The sequence below is a fragment of the Dipodomys spectabilis genome, unplaced genomic scaffold (assembly GCF_019054845.1).
Source record: "Dipodomys spectabilis isolate Male_0828 unplaced genomic scaffold, ASM1905484v1 ptg000363l, whole genome shotgun sequence".
Classification (NCBI taxonomy): domain Eukaryota; kingdom Metazoa; phylum Chordata; class Mammalia; order Rodentia; family Heteromyidae; genus Dipodomys; species Dipodomys spectabilis.
The window spans coordinates 2496790-2514453 of record NW_024871040.1 but is presented as its reverse complement, the minus strand read 5'-3'; the positions used below and the strand labels follow the sequence as shown (position 1 = coordinate 2514453).

At 43.8% G+C, this 17664-nt stretch overlaps 1 protein-coding gene across 1 annotated transcript in view; it reads right to left on the bottom strand.

Annotated features, from left to right (window-relative positions):
• Positions 1 to 420: 420 nt before the first annotated feature.
• Snap29 (synaptosome associated protein 29) overlaps positions 421 to 17664 on the bottom strand; it is a 31700-nt gene continuing 14456 nt past the window's right edge. Inside the window, exons 3-5 of the mRNA XM_042666233.1 lie at positions 10032 to 10117; positions 5522 to 5617; positions 421 to 718 (exon numbers count right to left, since the gene is read on the bottom strand). Of these exons, the coding sequence (XP_042522167.1) occupies positions 561 to 718; positions 5522 to 5617; positions 10032 to 10117 (340 nt within the window). The 3' untranslated portion in view covers positions 421 to 560. The remainder of the gene's footprint in view (positions 719 to 5521; positions 5618 to 10031; positions 10118 to 17664) is intronic.

Sequence of the window (17664 nt, the reverse complement as noted above, 5' to 3'; positions counted from 1 at the left end):
TAAGCCCCATGACTCACAACAAAACAAAGAGCAAATTAGTCTGCATCTTACATTGATCCTTTTTCAAGGGGAAGAGAAGAATTGAATGCTCAGTATGTGTGTGTATGTGTATCTGAGTGCAGATGCAGTAATTGCTACACAAATCTGTGAAAAGGACCCTCCTGCTGTAAACCCAAGGTTCCTTACTGTGAGAAATTCAGTAAATGAGGAAATAGAGGTGGCTGGTAAGACTGAAATTCTATCCACATCTTTCCATCCACTCATGAAAGTGAGAAATTTAACTTCTTTACTCCTTTCAGCCCCATAGTATGTGGAGTTCAGACTAAAATCTTTCAGGAAATTCAGCTGAAAGAATTTTGGAAGGTGTTGGCCTTAAGAAAAAGTGGAACACACATTTCTTCATTACAACAACAACAAAAATCTCTTAAAATTCACTCTATTAGAACATGTGCAAACATATGTTAATCACATACTAAATAATAAGTAAAATTTCTTGGGAATTTAAAGAGACATCTTTTGAAATCTTTTCATCACCATGGAAATCTTTTCACCTCTGTCTTCTAGAGTTGTCGAACTTTTCTTTCTGTGCCTTTTATATTGATATCTAACTTTTCCACTTTGTTTGTCAGTCGGTCCAGAATGTCATCCTGCTCCTCAATTTCTGTCTGCATCCCCAGGGCTATGTCCTTCAGACGGCCTAGTCCCACGGATAGCTCATCTGTGAGAGAAGGAAATGACAGGCAGGACTGAGTAAAAGTAATCATGGCACCTACAAATTCATTAACCTTTCCAGGTTAGCGACATATGGATTATGTAGTCCTCTGTGTTTTAAGACAGGGTAAGTTCTAGGGCTTTTAGTTACGTTTTCCAAAATATGGAGAAGTGAAAAGAAAATCTGTTATTCACTAAAAAATAATATAAGCCTAATGTAGAAGCCATTTTCCATCCCTCCCCAGGATAACCAACTATTAATAGTGTTTGTTTTTCTAGTGTCTTCCCCTTCCATCCCAAGTTCAACTTGATCAAACCAAAGGCATAGGAGAGACAGGCACTCTACTATTGAGCCATACCAACTCACCATTTTTTTTTTCTTTTGGTATTGAGGATTAAATTCAGGGTCTCCAGCATGCTAGATAAGAACTATACTACTAGGTCTATATATCAGCTCTTGTTTTTTCCCTGCTGGCCTTGAACAGTGCTCTTTGTGATTCTCCTTCTTCCACCTTCTCAGTAGCTTGGAATTATAGGTGTGTACCACCACACCTAGCTCTAACATCCTTTTTTTTTTTTTTCTTATTTCTTTGTGTGTGTGTGCTGGTACTATGGCTTGAACTCAGGACCTCTTGGTTTGCTTTTTTGGTCAAGTCTGGCATTCTACCAATCGAGTCATAGGTCCACTTCCATAACTGGAGATAAGAGTCTCACAGACTTTTGTGTCTGGCTTTGAATCAGATCTCAGCCTCCAGAGTAGCCAGGATTACAGGTATGAGCTACTATACCTGGTATTCTAATGTTCATTTTAAAGAATAATGTCTACAAGGCTGTGTGACCAGTTTTGGGAGTCTGGGAAAGGTGTCCTGGGAACAGATGCTTCGAAGAGAAATGAGGGCAACGATGGGGGACAGACATGCTGAGGGACTCTATCTCTTGGTGAAGACACCAACTGCAGAGAAGAGTTTTGGCTTGACTAGTTCTGACAGGTTGAGTAGTTAGGCCTTTTTTCAATGTTTGTGACTCTGTGTGTGTGTGCACGCACGCGCACACGTGTATATGCATGGTATATGGGCCATGTGCAAGCATTCTGGGTTGGGGACAATCCAGGGCTACACTCTCCCCTCATACTGAGAAGAGCTAATCAGTACAGAACCAGAAGAGAGACAAAAACTTGTATTTGTAAACCTTCTATCTTGTGAAATTTATGATTATACACTAAGTGAAAAGGGTCAGCACATACAAGCATTTAACCTAGCATTACAATTTAAACAAAAATCGGTGTGTGTTTGTTTTTGTTGGTGGTAGGGCTTGAACTCAGGGTCAGGGAGCTATCTCTCAGCTTTTTTGCTCAAGGCTAGTGCTCTACCACTTTGAGCCACAGCTCCACTTTCAGTTTTCGGTTAGTTAATTGGAGATAAGAATCTCATGGATTTTCATGCCTGGACTGGCTTTGAACTGTGATCCTTAGATCTCAGCATCCTGAGCAGCTAGGATTACAGGTGTGAGCCACCAGTACCTGACTTGTTTTAAATAGCCTTTGGCTCTATGCTGGTTTTTTCCCCTTGTGGCAATTAAATACACATGCTAGGCAAGTACTCTACTACTATGTCCTCAGTCCTTTTAAATTTTATTTTCATTAATTATTATTATTAATAAGTATGTGCTTTTTTTGGTGCCAGTACTGGGGCTTGAACTCAGGGCCTGAGCACTATCTCTTAGCTTTTTCACTCAAAGCTAGCACTCTGTTATTTGTGCCACGGCTCCATTTCTGTGCTTTTGCTGGTTAATTGGAGATTAGGGTATCAAGGATTTTCTTGCCCAGACCAGCTTTAACAGTGATCCTCAGATCTCAGCCCTCTGAGTAGCTACAAATACTGGTATGAACCACTGGCATCCGGTGATTTATTTTTAATTTTTATTTTGATTACAGTCTTACTAATTTACTTGGTTTTATCTGTTATTCTCTGGACTTGTCTCAAACTTTTGAGTCTCCTGACTCAGTCTCTTAGTGGGGGGAGGTGCTACTACTCCCAGTATGCTATGCTCTTTGAGGTTTTTTTTTTTTTTTTTTTGGTGGTATTGGGATTTGAGCTCAAGACCTTGTGCTGGCTAGGTACATACTCTAGTACTTGAGCAATTCTCCTAGTACCTTCCCCCCCTCCCCCTCCATATTGGAGTCTGAATGCAGGGCCTGAGGTTTTGTGTTCAAGGCTAGTGCTCTACCCTTTGAGCTATAGTTCTACTTCCAGTTTTTTGGTAGTTAATTAGAGATAAAAGTCTATGGACTTTCCTGCCTGTACTGGCTTTGAATCAGGAGCCTCACATCTCAGCCTCCTAAGTAGCTAGGATTATAGGTGTGAACTACTAATGCCCATACCCTGTACCTTTTTGAGTTGTTAACCAACTCAAAAAGAGTTGAGAGTCTTACTTTATGCCTGGGTTGGCTTGATTATAATCCTCCTATCTGTGTTTCCCATGTAGGTAGGATGACAGTGCCTAGCCACTGGTTAATTGAGATTGAGTTTCATGTTTCTTATTTTTGGCCAGGGCTTTACTTAAACTATATTCCCTCAATCTCCACCACTCAAGCAGCTAAGACTACAGACTTGAGCAATTGTTCCCAGCTTCTTGAAGTTACTGAAATTCATGACCTTATGGTCTCTGAAGAGTAAAACCTAAACAGTTACCCCAGGTTTTGGGGAGATTCTGGGGCTCTAGGACAGCAAAGATACGCAAACATTTAGGCTGAGATCAAAGGCATGGTAAAGTACAGCCTCCAGGCCACCTGGCAGACAGTGGGAATCCTTGAGAGGAGGGGAAAGTGCTAACCACGCCTATGTGACCTATATCCGTAGGGCCAGTTGGCTATGATTGAGCCAGCTGCTCACCTCTACCTCACTCTTCTCTTGCTCTATACTATGTCCTATGTAGCCCTCAGTGCCCACTTGCATATCCTCTGCCTCCAGGGTGGAGCATCTTAACACTAATTCTGCTCACATGATCCTTGAACTCAGAATCCTTCTTTTCTCCATCTTCTCTAGTCCCTGCCAGCAGGCTCCAAAGATATCAAGATTCCCAGCCATAATTTTCTTTTGATTGAAGACAGGGACTTTGGGTTTCCTTTTTTTGGGGGGGGGGGGTGTTGTAGTGGTTGTTTCATTTTTTGTGTTGCTGGTACTGAGGTTTGAACTCAGGGCCTAGGTGCTATGCTTTAGATTGTCTGCTCAGAGCTGGCACTGTACCACCTAAGCCACAGCTCCACTTCTGTTTTTTTGGTGGTTAATTGGAGATAAGCATCTGTCTCATGGATTTTTCTTGCCTGGCTAGCTTCAAACCATAATCCTCAGAGTTAGGTTTACAGGTATGATGCTGGTCCTTTGAGTTTGTTTGGAGTGGCCAAATCACAGACATACCTTCTGCCTTGCAGAGGTCTCTGGCTCTGGATGACAAAGTTGGGGGGACAAAAGTGAGAAATGGCTCTATGAGGCTTCCTTGGGCTCTGAGGGTCAAGGGTAGGTGGGGTTTAGAGAAAAGCCTGAGGTGTAAAGAGCACAGAGATAGGTTCTTCCCCTTCTGTTGGTGTCCTGGAAGCAATCTGTCTGGAAGGCATGGACCAAGGTCTAAAATGCTAAGATGTTGGGCATGTGCCCTGCCTACTCTGCAGGCCAAGTGGGAAGGACGGCTTGAGCCTAGGAGTTTGAGCCCTACTTGGGTAACACTGTAAGACTCCATATCTCAATAAAACAAAACAAAAGGCTAACAATCCCCCCAAAAGTAACAGTGGGTAGCAGAAATATAGTTCTTTTTTTTTTTTTTTAAATGCTGGACCTGGGCTTGAACTCAGGGCCTGGGCTTTATTTGCTCAAGGCTAGTGCTCTGCCACTTAAGCTATAGCTTCACTTTTGGCTTTTTGGTGGAAGTTTGGAGATCAGAGTCATATGGAGTTTCTTGCCCAGAATGGTTTTAAACTGTAATCTTCAGATCTTAGCTTCCTGAGTAGCTAGAATTACAGGTATGAGCTACCAACCCCTGGCTTTGGACTGTGTTTTAAGTCAGTTTTGGGGAAAGAGTTTTGGAAGAATTTCCACCTAACCTTTTTTTTGTGTGTGTGTGTGTCAGTTGTGGAGCTTGAACTCTGGGCCTGGGCACTATCCCTCAGTTCTTCAGCTCAAGGCTAGTGCTCTACCACTTAAGCCACAGAACCACTTTTGGTTTTCCTGGTGGTTTACTGGAGATAAGAGTAGCATGGATTTTCATGCACAGGCTGGCTTTGAACCACAATCCTCAGATCTCAGCCTCCTGAGTAGCTAGGATTACAGGTGTAAGCCACCAGCGCCTGGCTTCCACCTGACATGTTTTGAAAGATCACTCCCAGGGCTCTGTGGCCAATTTGCCAAGGTAAGTTCTAACTTTTAACCAGGCCTAGTGCTTTCCTTCATGCTCGTTAGAGTCAGCTTGTAGAACCTTCTCACCAATCCTCAGGAGCATGATGTCACAGAAGGGAAAAATAGGGCTCCATGTGGCCTAGTAGAAAGGATGAAACAAGGGGTTGTATCCAAGCGGCATTTAGGGCACACAGAGACTTGAAGGTCTATGCTGCTGTCAGGATCCAAGCCAGCAGTGGAGATGGCTCAGTTGCACTGAATACAACAAGGAGAAAAATGGATGGATTCCTGAGATAGCGAGGCAGTGAGACAGTCATGATGCTGGGCGGGGTTTGGGTGGCTTAGGGTGCGTGAACTGTGCTTGGCACACACTGTCTGGAGGAAGAAGTAGAGTATAGAGGATCTACAGCTCTCAGTCTTACCTAGGTTGTTGTCAATCTTCTGGTGATAGGCTCGAAGGTGTGTATTCTTTGGGTAAGTCTCATTACTCACAGAACCAGGCCCTTCAAGGACAGCATCTGAGTTTAAAAACAAACACCAAAAGAATGATTAACTGATATCCCTTGAAATGTTGCTTCAGGAAACTGATTGTGTGTGTGTGTGTGTGTGTGTGTGTGTGTGTGTGTGTGTGTGTGTGTGTGTGTGTGTGTGTGTGTGTGTGTGTGTAGGGGTCCTGAGGCTAGAATTTAAGAGTATTGTGTGGGGCACTGGTGGCTCTCAGGAGGCTGAGATCTGAGGATCATGGTTTAAAGCCCCATATGACTCTTATCTTCAATAAACCACCAGAAAACCAGAAGTGGTACTGTGGCTCAAGTGGTAGAGCACTAGCCTTGAGCTGAAGACACCCAGGCCTAGAGTTCAAGCCCCATGACCGACAAAAAAAAAAAAAAGTGTTGTGTATACTAGCAAGCATTCCACATTAGCTACACCTCCAGCCTCATCACATTGATATTTGTTTTTAGTGTGTGTGTGTGTGTGTGTGTGTGTGTGTGTGTGTGTGTGTGAGTACTGGGGCTTGAACTCAAGGCCTAGGTGCTGCTCCTGAGTTTTTTTGCTCAAGACTAGAGCTCTATCACTTGATCCACAGCTCCTAGATTTTTGGTGGTTAACTGGAGATAAGAGTTTCACATGCTTGACAAGAAATGTACTCATTGCCTTACTCATGTAACTGTAATCCCACTGTACAGCATCAAAGAAGCTTTAAAAAAAAAAGAGTTTTGGGCTGGGAAGGTGGCTCAGTGGTAGAGCACTTGCCTTGCATGCCTGAGGCCCTGGGTTTGATTCCTCAGCACCACATAAGCAAAAAGAAAAAAAAGCCGGAAGTGGTGCTGTGGCTCAAGTTGTAGAGCGCTAGCCTTGAGCTGAAGAGCTGAGGGACAGCGTCCAGGCCCAGAGTTCAGACCCCATGACCGGACCCCCCCCCCAAAAAAAAAAAAAAAAAAAAAAAGAGTTTCATAGACCTTTCTGCTCAGGCTGGCTTTGAACATCAATCCTCTGATCTCAGCCTCCTGAGTCGCTAGGATTACTAGCATGAGCTAAAGGTGCTCAGCCACAACGCTGATCTTAATCTGGAAAATGTGTGGAAGAGATGAAGTGGCTGGCTCTGGGGGTAGGAAGAATCAGGGGTGGGAATATATGCAACATACCAGGGAGGAAGAATCCTGGGTGGGTTGAAGGGTTGGAGGAAAATGTTCCCAGGAGAGCAGCATAGAAAGACTCCAGTCTTTCCCTCAACCCTTGGCAGACCTAAGAACCTTAGCCTATCTATCACCTGGATAGATGTGGCATACAAATCCTAGAAATAGCCCCATACAAATAATGATACAGTAGAGAAACTGCATCAATGCAAAACTACACAGACCCATGGATAAGACATAGGAAATAGACTGTCTTATTTTTACTTTTTTTTTTTTTGGGTCCGGTCGTGGGGCCTGAACTCTGGGCCTGGGCGCTGTCCCTCAGCTCTTCAGCTCAAGGCTAGCGCTCTACCACTTGAGCCACAGCCCCACTTCCGGCTTTTTTCTTTTTGCTTATGTGGTGCTGAGGAATCGAACCCAGGGCCTCAGACATGCAAGGCAAGTGCTCTACCACTGAGCCACCTTCCCAGCCCCTTATTTTTACTTTTTAAATTTTGGTGCTGGGATTAAATTTAGGGCCTTGTGCATACTAGCCATACACTCTACTATGGAGCTATCCCTTCAATCTTGCTCCTTCTTCCCTTTCTCTCTCCCTCCCTCCTTCCTTTTTCTCCCTCCTCCTCCTCCTCTTCTTCTTTTTTTTCAGTGGTGGTTGCTTGAACTCTGGGCCTGGGTACTGTCCCTGAGCTCTTTAGCTCAAGGCTAGTGCTCTACCACTTCTGGTTTTCTGGTGGCTAATTGGAAATAGGAGTCTCATGGATGTTCCTGCCTGGCCTGGCTTTGAACCGAGATCCTCAGATCTCAGCCTCCTGGGTAGCTAGGATTACATGCATGAACCACTGGCACCTGGCTCTTCCCTTTCTTCTTGAGACAGAGTCTTTCTATGTCACTTAAGCAGTTGTCTTGCTTCAACTTCCTAAGTAGCTGGGACTAAAAGTGCATGCTACTACACCTGGCATGCATATATATATATATATATATATATATATATTTCCCCCCCACCCCATCATGGGGCTTGAATTCTGGGCCTGAGCACTGTCTCTCAGCTCTTCAGCTCAAGGTGAGTGCTCTACCACTTAAGCCACAGAGCCACTTCTGGTTTTCTGGTGGTTTATTGGAGATAAGAGCAGGACTTTCCTGCTCGGGCTAGCTTTGAACTGCAATCCTCAGAACTTAGCCTCCTGAGTAGCTAGGCTACAGTGTGAGTCACCAGCTCACGCTAAGTGGTTACGTAATTTCCCAAATTTTATAGTCTTGTGGGATAGTGAAGCTTAGTTAAAGTCACAAACACATTCTAACTTTCATAGGACAAATTGTCTATAATGGTTTATAACATTTATGAGTTCTATGAGCTTTGCAATATAGTTTATTTCTTCCACATTGGGTGATATGTACATTTCTTTTGTTTTGCATAGCATCAGCTGTTCCTTCTTTCCCACTTGTTCCCTCCTTCCCATCGCTGCCATTGAATTGCTTAGTTCATTTTGGTCAATGTCCAGTGCAGCTGATGGGTCCTGCTGTTGTATGTTTTTCCCTGATTCCCTCTAGTTCTGCAGAGACACATTTTTAAAATCAAAGATGTTTAAATGGTGTTAAATTGGGCACTAGTGGCTCACATCTGAAATCCTAGCTACTTAGGAGGCTGAGATGTGAGGATTGGAGCTATGACTTAAGTGGAAGAGCACTAGCTTTGAATGAAAAGCTTAGGGATGCTGTGTGCCAATGGCTCACGCCTGTAATCCTAGTTACTCAGGAGGCTGAGATCTGAGGATCACAGTTTTTTTATTTATTTATTTATTTATTGGGTCCGGTCATGGGGCCTGAATTCTGGGCCTGGGCACTGTCCCTCAGCTCTTCAATTCAAGGCTAGCGCTCTACCACTTGAGCCACAGCGCCACTTCTGGCTTTTGTCTTTTTGCTTATGTGGTTCTGAGGAATCGAACCCAGGGCCTCATGCATGCAAGGCAAGCACTCTACCACTGAGCCACCTTCCCAGCCCCGAGGATCACAGTTTGAAGCCAGCCAGAGCAGGAAAGTCCGTGGGACTCTTATCTCTAATCAACCACCAGAAAACTGGAAGTGGTGCTGTGGCTCAAAGAAATGAAGCACTCTCCTTGAGTGAAAAAGTTTAGGGGCAGTGCCCAGGCTCAGAGTTCAAGCCCAACAACTAATTAAAAAAAAAAAAAAGAGCTCAGGGATAAATGAAAACTCCAACCTTAAAGTTATGTTTTTTTTTTTCTTTTCTTTTTTGGTGGGGGTGTGTATGTGTGTGCAAGCTCTTTCTCTCCTTCAGCGAGATATTGAGGATGGTTTCTTGGGCCCTTTGTATTTTAGTTTTCTCTAGCTTTCTCCCAGGGTTTACATTTTTTCAGAATGAACTGTATCCATTTAGTATGTCCTGAGCCTAGGTGCTTTCTCCATCAGCTCTCTCCTTTTTGTTCTATTAATTTTATTAAACTTTTTTTTTTTTTTTTTTTGTGCGGTCCTGTGGCTTGAACTCAGCCTATGAGTGCTGTCTCACTGGAGCCACAGCTCCACTTCAGCCTTTTTGGTAGTTAATTGGAAATAAGAGTCTCATGGATTTTCCTGCCAGGGCTGGTTACAATCCAGCATGTTTCCCTGTGCTCTTTTTTTTTTTTTTTTAAATGCTGGTTCTTGGGCTTGAACTCAGGGTCTTGCACTCTTGAGCTCAGGGCTGGCATTCTACCACTTGAGTGGTGCCTCCACTTCTTTTTGGGTGGTTAACTGGAGCTAAGAGTCTCTTAGATTTGTCTACTTGGACTGGCTCCAAATCTTAATCCTCAAATCTCAGCCTTCTGCATATCAAGGCTCCCACTTTCTTAATTCACCCTCCAAGATAGAGGGAAGAAGAGAGGGAACAAAGAATCCCAGTGTAACTCCCTCCCTTCCTTCCTGTCAATTATTTTGCGCTGGTACTGGGGCTTGACATTAGGGCCTGGGCATTGTCCCTTAGCTTCTTTCCTCAAGGTTTGTGTGCTACCACTTAGGCCTTTTTAAAGTTGCTTTAACTAAATTTGTCTGTCCAGGCTGACTTCATACTGTGATTCTCAGAACTCAACCTCCTGTATAGGTAGGATTATCTACGTGAGCCCCTGGCACCCAGTTTAACACGTATCTTTGGTTCCCCAAGAGCACAACCAGTCTGTAAGGCCTGTCATCTAAGCCCCTGCCTACCACTGCTGAGAGTATTTTGTCTCCACATCAATCCGGGACAAAGCTAGAAACTTCTTGTTTCAGGATCCAAATGTGCACATGTACACAGATCTCTACTCACCTACATCATCCAGCTTTCTGAGGTTTGGGTGGCTGGCCTGGTATTTTGCCTCTTGTTCTTTACTTATACTTATAGCTTCTTTCAATCTGGATAAAAACAAAACATTTGCAAAGCAAAAACATCAGTGTTGTCAATCATTTCAAGTGATGCTTGTGTTGATTAGCAAATGCTAAACTCCTGACCAACTCCTGTATTAAACTCCTGGACAAAACAGGGATCTAAGCAGCCCTTCAGGGAACTGTAGGCTGAGGAACATAACTGTTTAGAAGCACAGCTGGGGTTTGAACTCACTGCCTTGTGCTTACTAGGCAGGTTTTCTACCATTTAAAGCACACCCAGCACCCAGGCCTTGAGTTCAAGCCCCAGTATTGTCACATATACACACACAAAAAAGGTCAGCTACTCTATTCATTTTTCTTCTAACCTCCTCTTTTTGGGGCCCCAAGAAGGGGGACTCCCTTCTACAATTTCCTCAAGAATGTGTTCTCACTGGGTGCTGGTGGCTCACATCTATAAAGTCCATGAAACTCTTTTTTTTTTTTTTTTGCTGGTCATGGGGCCTAAACTCTGGGCCTGGGCACTGTCCCTCAGCTCTTCAGCTCAAGGCTAGTGCTCTACCACTTGAGCCATAGCACCACTTCTGGATTTTTCTGCTTATGAGGTGCTGAGGAATCGAACCCAGGGCCTCATGCATGCAAGGCAAGCACTCTACTACTGAGCCACCTTCCCAGCCCCACCATGAGACTCTTATCTCCAACTAACCACTAGAAAACCAAAAGTAGTGGCTCAGTGACAGAGTGCTAGCGTTAAGCCAAAAAAACACAAGAAGAGTGCCTAGGCCCTGAGCTTGAACCCATGACAAAAAAAAAAAATGTACTTATTGTCTTAAAGCTATGACTCCTGCCATGTTAATAGTTGGGCAGAATGTAGGTGCTTAGGACACACAGAGGAAGAAACCACATAGGGCCACTGTAGTAGTCTTGCCTACAAAGCTGTGAGATTCACCCCAATGAACATTTGGGTAATGGTTTTACACATTTGTGAGCTGTTTCAATAAAAAGTTTTGCTTTTAGACAGGTGCTGGTGGCTCATGCCTGTAATCTTAGCTACTCAGGAGGCTGAGCTCTGAGGATCGAGGTTCAAAGCCAGCCCAGGTAAGAAAGTGCGTGAGACTCTTATCTCCAATTAACCACTAGAAAACCGGAGGTGGCACTGTGGCTCAAGGGGTAGAATGCTAGCCTTCAGCTCAAGAGCTGAGGGACAGTGTGCCCAGGCCCAGAGTTCAAGCCCCATGACTGACCAAAAAAAAAAGCTTTGCTTTTTCCAGTTGGATATAATAGGGTATGCCTGTAACCTCAACATCTGGGAGGCTAAAGCAAGAGGATCACAAGTTTGAGGCCAGCCTGAGCTCCAGTGAGCTCCAGTGACACTCTATCTCAATAAAACAAATAATTTTGCTTTCTACAATTTTTCTAAGTAATGGCAAGAATATGATCGCTTAATGGCGCTGATCTTTTGGTGGAAGACCAGGCAGGGTATATAATACTGAGTACTCTTAAGTCTATTTCACTAAAATATGACAGCTGCTTTACTTTGTTTGTTTTTTTTTGTTTGTTTTTTGGTGCCAGACCTGGGGCTTGAACTCAGGGCCTGGGTGCTGTTCCTGAGCTTCTTTTTGCTCAAGGCTAGTTCTCTACCACTTAAGCACCACTCTAGCTTTTTGGTAGTTTAGTAGAAATAAGAGTCTCCCTGGGCTGGGAAGTTGGCTCAGTGGTAGAGCGCTTGCCTTGCATGCCTGAGGCCCTGGGTTCGATTCCTCAGCACCACATAAGCAAAAAGAAAAAAGCCGGAAGTGGTGCTGTGGCTCAAGTGGTAGAGCGCTAGCCTTGAGCTGAAGAGCTGAGGGACAGCTCTCAAGCCCAGAGTTCAGGCCCCACGACTGGACCCAAAAAAAAAAAAAAAAAGAGTCTCCCAGACTTTCCTGTTTAGGCTGGCTTTGAACAATGATCCCCAGATCTTAGCCTCTGAGTAGCTAGGATTACAGGCATGTACCACTGGTGTCTGTCAACAAGTTTTTTAAACTGTTGTTATTATTATTTTTTGTCAGTCGTGGGGCTTGAACTCTGGGCCTGGGCGCTGGTCCCTCCGCTCTTCAGCTGAAGGCTAGTACTCTACCACTTGAGCCACAGAGCCACTTCCGGTTTTCTGCTGGTGAATTGGAGAGTCTTACAGGCTATCCTGCCCGGGCTGGCTTTGAACCAAGATCCTCAGATCTCAGCCTCCTGAGTAGCTAGGATTACAGGTGTGAGCCACTAGCTCCCAGCTTTAATGGTTATTATAAAACCCGTTTCATATGCCAGGTAATGAGTACATTTCTTTTTGGACAATGTCACTCCTTCCTTTGTTCTCTCCACTTCTCCATTCCCAAGTTGTATAGTTCATTTTCAACAGTTTCTACTGAGTACCACTGCTATATTTGTCACCCTATGTACCTCCATTTTTGTGTTCCCTATAATCCCTCTAAACAAAGAAAAATGAACAAATATGACCAAAAAGAAAAAAAACCTCTTGTTTCCATTTCCTGGGTTCATTTTGATAAATATTATTCTATATGATATGAGGCACAGAGGTCTGTGCTCCTCCTTTGGTCTCACTGTGTGTGAATGCCTAGAGTTCTGAATAATTTATCATGTATTTTAGAACCAGCTTCCACATATGAGAGAAAACATGTGCCGTTTGTCTCTCTGAGCTTGGCTTACCTCACTTAACATGATTTGTTCTAGGTCCATCCATTTCCCTGTAAATGACATAATATTATTCTTTCTAATGGCTGTGTAAAATTCTACTGTGGTTCTTGGAAATACATGACTTTAAAGGCTTTTATGGCAGTGTTTGGGGATATAATTCTCCAAGAGCCCCAGGAGGGAGTGTGAAGGAGAACTAACCCGTGGAAATGTGGCTTAGTGGTAGACCGCTTGCCTAGCATGCATGAAGTACTGGATTCAATTCCTCAGCATCACATAAACAGAAAGATCTGGAAGGGGCTGGGAAGGTGGCTCAGTGGTAAAGCACTTGTCTTGCATGCATGAGGCCCTGGGTTTGATTCCTAAGCACCACATAAGCAAAAAGAAAAAAGCCGGAAGTGGCGCTGTGGCTCAAGTGGTAGAGCGCTAGCCTTGAGCTGAAGAGCTGAGGGACAGCACCCAGGCCCAGAGTTCAGGCCCCACAACCGGACCCCCCAAAAAAAATAATAAAAGAAAGAGCTGGAAGTGGTGGTGTGGTTCAAGTGTTAGAGTGTTAGTGAGCAAGAGAAGCTCAAGGACAGTGCCCAAGCTCTTAGTCCAAGCCCCAGGACTTGCAATAATAAAAAAAAGAGAACCCAAATTTATGAGCTAGGCATGGTGGCTCATGCCCATAATCCCAGCACTTAGGAGACCAGCAAGTTTGAAGCTAAAGCAGAGACTAGTAAGTTTGAAGCTGAGATCAGTAAGTTTGAAGCAATTTAGCAATATCTTGTCTCAAAACGAAGTAAAAATAGCGGGACACCAGTGGTGTGTACCTGTAATCCTAGCTACTAAGGAGGCTGAGGTCTGAGGATTGAGGTTTGAAGCCAGCTTGGGTAGGAGCTACAATTAACCACTGTAAAGCCAGAAACAGAGGTGTATCTCAAGTGGTAGAGCACTAACCTTGAGGGGAAAAAGCTAAATAATAACATCTAGATCCTGAATTCAAGTCCCAGTACCAGCCCAAGAATAAAAAAAAATAGGTTGAGGGTGTTAGCTCAGTGTAGAGTGCATACTTAGTATGCACAAAACCTTGGCTTTACTTCCTAGTACTAAAACCAACGAACAGGCCATCCAACCAATGTTGCCAGCCTCCCAGGGGCTTTCTCTACTTCTTTGTGCAAGGGAGATGTCACAGTTCAAAGCAAATGAACATTTTACTACTTCCTTTGATACAGTTTAGAAATCTTGAAAACAAAGGTCCAAAATCCAAACTGTTCCAGACCCTGAAATGTTTTGGACAATGTGCTAGCACTCAAAAAAAACTTTCGCCAGGTATTGGTGTCTTACACCTTTAATTCTAACTACTCAGAAGGATGAGACCTGAAGACTGTGGCTCAAAGCCAGCCTGGTCAGGAAAGTTGTGAGACTTTTATCTCCAATTAACTACCCCAAAACTGGAAGTGGCAGGACGCCAACCTTGAGTGAAAAGGGTAAGGAACAGTACCCATACCCTCAGTTCAAGCCCCTCTATTGGCACACACACTAACTTTTGAATTTAAGAGTATTCAGATTTCACTTTTTTTTTTTTTGGGGTCCGGTTGTGGGGCCTGAACTCTGGGCCTGGGCGCTGTCCCTCAGCTCTTCAGCTTAAGGCTAATGCTCTACCACTTGAGCCACAACACCACTTCCAGCTTTTTTCTTTATGCTTATGTGGTGCTGAGGAATCGAACCCAGGACCTCCTGCATACAAGGCAAGCACTCTACCACTGAGCCACCTTTCCAGCCCGAGATTACATGTTTTTGGATCAGGAATACTCAGCCAAAATATACCAAAATCTGAACAACTCTGAAATCTGAAACATTTCTGGCCCCAAGCATTCCAGGAAAGGCATACTCAACCTGTATCATGAAACACAGTCTTGCTAGCTTGCTAAGGCATTTCTCAAACTTAAATACTCTACCACTTGAATAACACCTCTAATCCTTTTGGAGTTGCTTATTTTTCAGGCAAGGTTTTACATTTTTAGTCCAAGTTGGCTTAGACTGAGATTCTCCTATTTCTTTTTTTTTTCCTTTCTCTTTCTTTCTTTCTTCCTTTTGTTCTTTCTTTTCATTTTTCTTTTTTTTGTCAGTCGTGGGGCTTAAACTTTGGGCCTGGGGGCTGTCCCTCAGCTCTTTAGCTCAAGGCCAGCACTCTACCACTTGAGCCACAGTGCCACGTCCAGTTTTCTTGTGGTTTATTGGAGATAAGAGTCTCACAGACTTTCCTGTTCAGGCTGGCTTTGAACTGTGATCCTCAGATCTCAGCCTCCTAAGTAGCTAGGATTACAGGTGTGCCTCCAGCACCTGGCTCTGTGCTGGTTGTTTTTTAGATAGAATCTTTCTTTGCCTGGGCACCTGACTGGATTTAGATCCACCTATTATAAGCTATCTGCTATAGATAAAATGACAAGTGCATGCCACTGTGCCCAGCTATTAGTTAAAAGGAGGTAATATGAACTTTTCTGCCTGGCTGACCTCAAACTTCAACCCTCCTATGGTCTGCCTCGTGAGTAGATGGGATTACAGATGTGAACCACTAAGCCTGGCTCTGTAAAGTGACTCACATTTGTATTGATTAAATGCCCCAAGATGAATGTTCTCTTCCAAAGCACTGGAGTCACAATGACTGGAGCAGCTTTTTTTTTTTTTTTTGCTAGTCCTAGGGCTTGAATTCAGGGCCTGAGCACTGTCTCTGAACTTCTTTTGCTCACTAGCACTGTACCACTTGAGCCACACCACCACTTGCAGCTTTTTCTGTTTATGTGGTACTGAGGAATTGAACCCAGGGCTTTATGAATGCTAGGCATATACTCTACCACTAAACCACATTCCCAACCTTTTTGTTTTTGTTGGTCCTGGGGCTTGAACTCAGGGCCTGGGCACTGTCCCTGAGCTTTTTTGCTCAAGGCTAGCACTCTACCACTCAGCCACAGCTGGAACTGTCCAGTTTTCAGGTGATTAATTGGAGATAAGAGTCTCTCATAGTGGTAGAGCGCTCGCCTTGAGCTGAAGAGCTGAGGGACAGCGCCCAGGCCCAGAGTTCAAGCCCCACGACTGACAAAAAAAAAAAAAAAAAGAGTCTCTCAGACTTTTCTGGCCAGGCTGGCTGGTTTTGAACCATAATCCTCAGATCTCAGCCTCCTGAGTCTCCAGGATTACAGGTGTGAGCCACCAGTGCCTGGCTTGGAGCAGGAATTTAATAGTTTTTTCTTATGTGTGTTGTCACTGGGGCTTGATCTTAGGGCCTAAGTGCTGTCCCTTAGCTTTTTCACTTAAGGCTAGTACTCTTACCACTTAAGCCACAATTTCACTTCTGGTTTTTTGGTTGTTAATTGGAGAAAAGAGTCTAACCTTGGCTAGCTTTTGAACCATGATCCTCAGATCTCAAGTTTCTGAATAGCTAGGATTATACAGATCACCTACTGGTATCCAGCTTAGAAACTTCATTTGTGAAGATTTACAGACTACATGTCAATCAGATGAATACAATCCAGAAACAGCATATCTGTTGTTGCTGTTGATGGTGGTGGTGGTAGGTTTTACTCTGAGTTTTTTTTTTTCTTTTGCTGGGGAACGGGAAGGGGGAGGGGGTAATGGAGGAGTACCAAATGGGAAGGAAGAAGGGGTGAAGAAATGTAATCATGGTGTTCAGTATACAGTATGTGGAAAATGACCTACGTAACTTCTTGACAGAGAGGGAAGGGGGAAACTAGGAGGAAGCAAAGGAAGAGTGACATTGTCCAAAAAAAAGAAAGGTTCTCATTACCTGAAATGGTAACCCTTCTATACAACACCGTAATAATAAAAAACTATAATTCAAAAAAAAGAAGAGATTTAAGATAAAGATACACACAGATGGAGGACCACTGGAGATGAGGTAAGACAGTGATCATCTACAAGGCACAGCAAAAACCTCAGAAGAAATCGGCTATGTTGGACTGCCAGCCTTCAAAACTGTGAAAGTATCAATCCTGAGTGTTCAAGGTACCCAGTGTGTGCTCTTTTGAAATTTCAATTTGAGCAAACTAATATAACTTCTAAAAGGATACTAGTGATTCCTCTTCTTCAAGTTGTAAGAACAAATCAATTACAAGAAAATAATCATTGTAGCTAGCATTAATTGACCACTATTATGCTGTATGCTGTAATGCTAAGATCAAAGCCTGGTGCCTGCTCAGTCAATGTAATTATTATATACTTTCATTAGGTTTTTGCTTGTTTTTGTGCTAATACTGGGGCTTGAACTCAAGGTCTGGGTGCTATCCCTGAACTTTTTTTGCTCAAGGCCAGCGCTTTACCACTTGAGCCATAACTCCATTTCTGGCTGTTTGGGTGGTTAATTGGAGATAAGCGTCTCAGGGACTTTGCTGTCCAGGCTGGCTTCAAACCACAGTCCTCAGATGTCAGCCTCCCTAGGGTTACAGGTATGAGCTACCGGTGCCCTGCCTTTCATTAGTTTTTAAATAAAAATTTGCTCAGTGCTAAAAAAAAAAAAAAAAGAAAAGAAGGGCTGGGAAGGTGGCTCAGTGGCAGAGTGCTTGCCTTGCATGCATGAAGCCCTGGATTCAATTCCTCAGCACCACATAAGCAGAAAAGGCCAGAAGTGGCGCTGTGGCTCAAATGGTAGACCACTAGCCTTGAGCTAAAGAGCTGAGGGACAGCACCCAGGCCGAGTTCAGGCCTCACAACCGAAAAAAAAAAAAAAAAAGAAGAAGAAGAAGAAGTAGCATCAGCATGTCCCTTCTTACAGCATGTCTAAAAGTGAATCTCTTCCTACAGTGTTCCTGGATTCTATGAAGGCATTGGCAAAGCCTAAAAGTCTTGCCTACTCCCAACGAAATCTATACTGGCTACTTCATATTCAA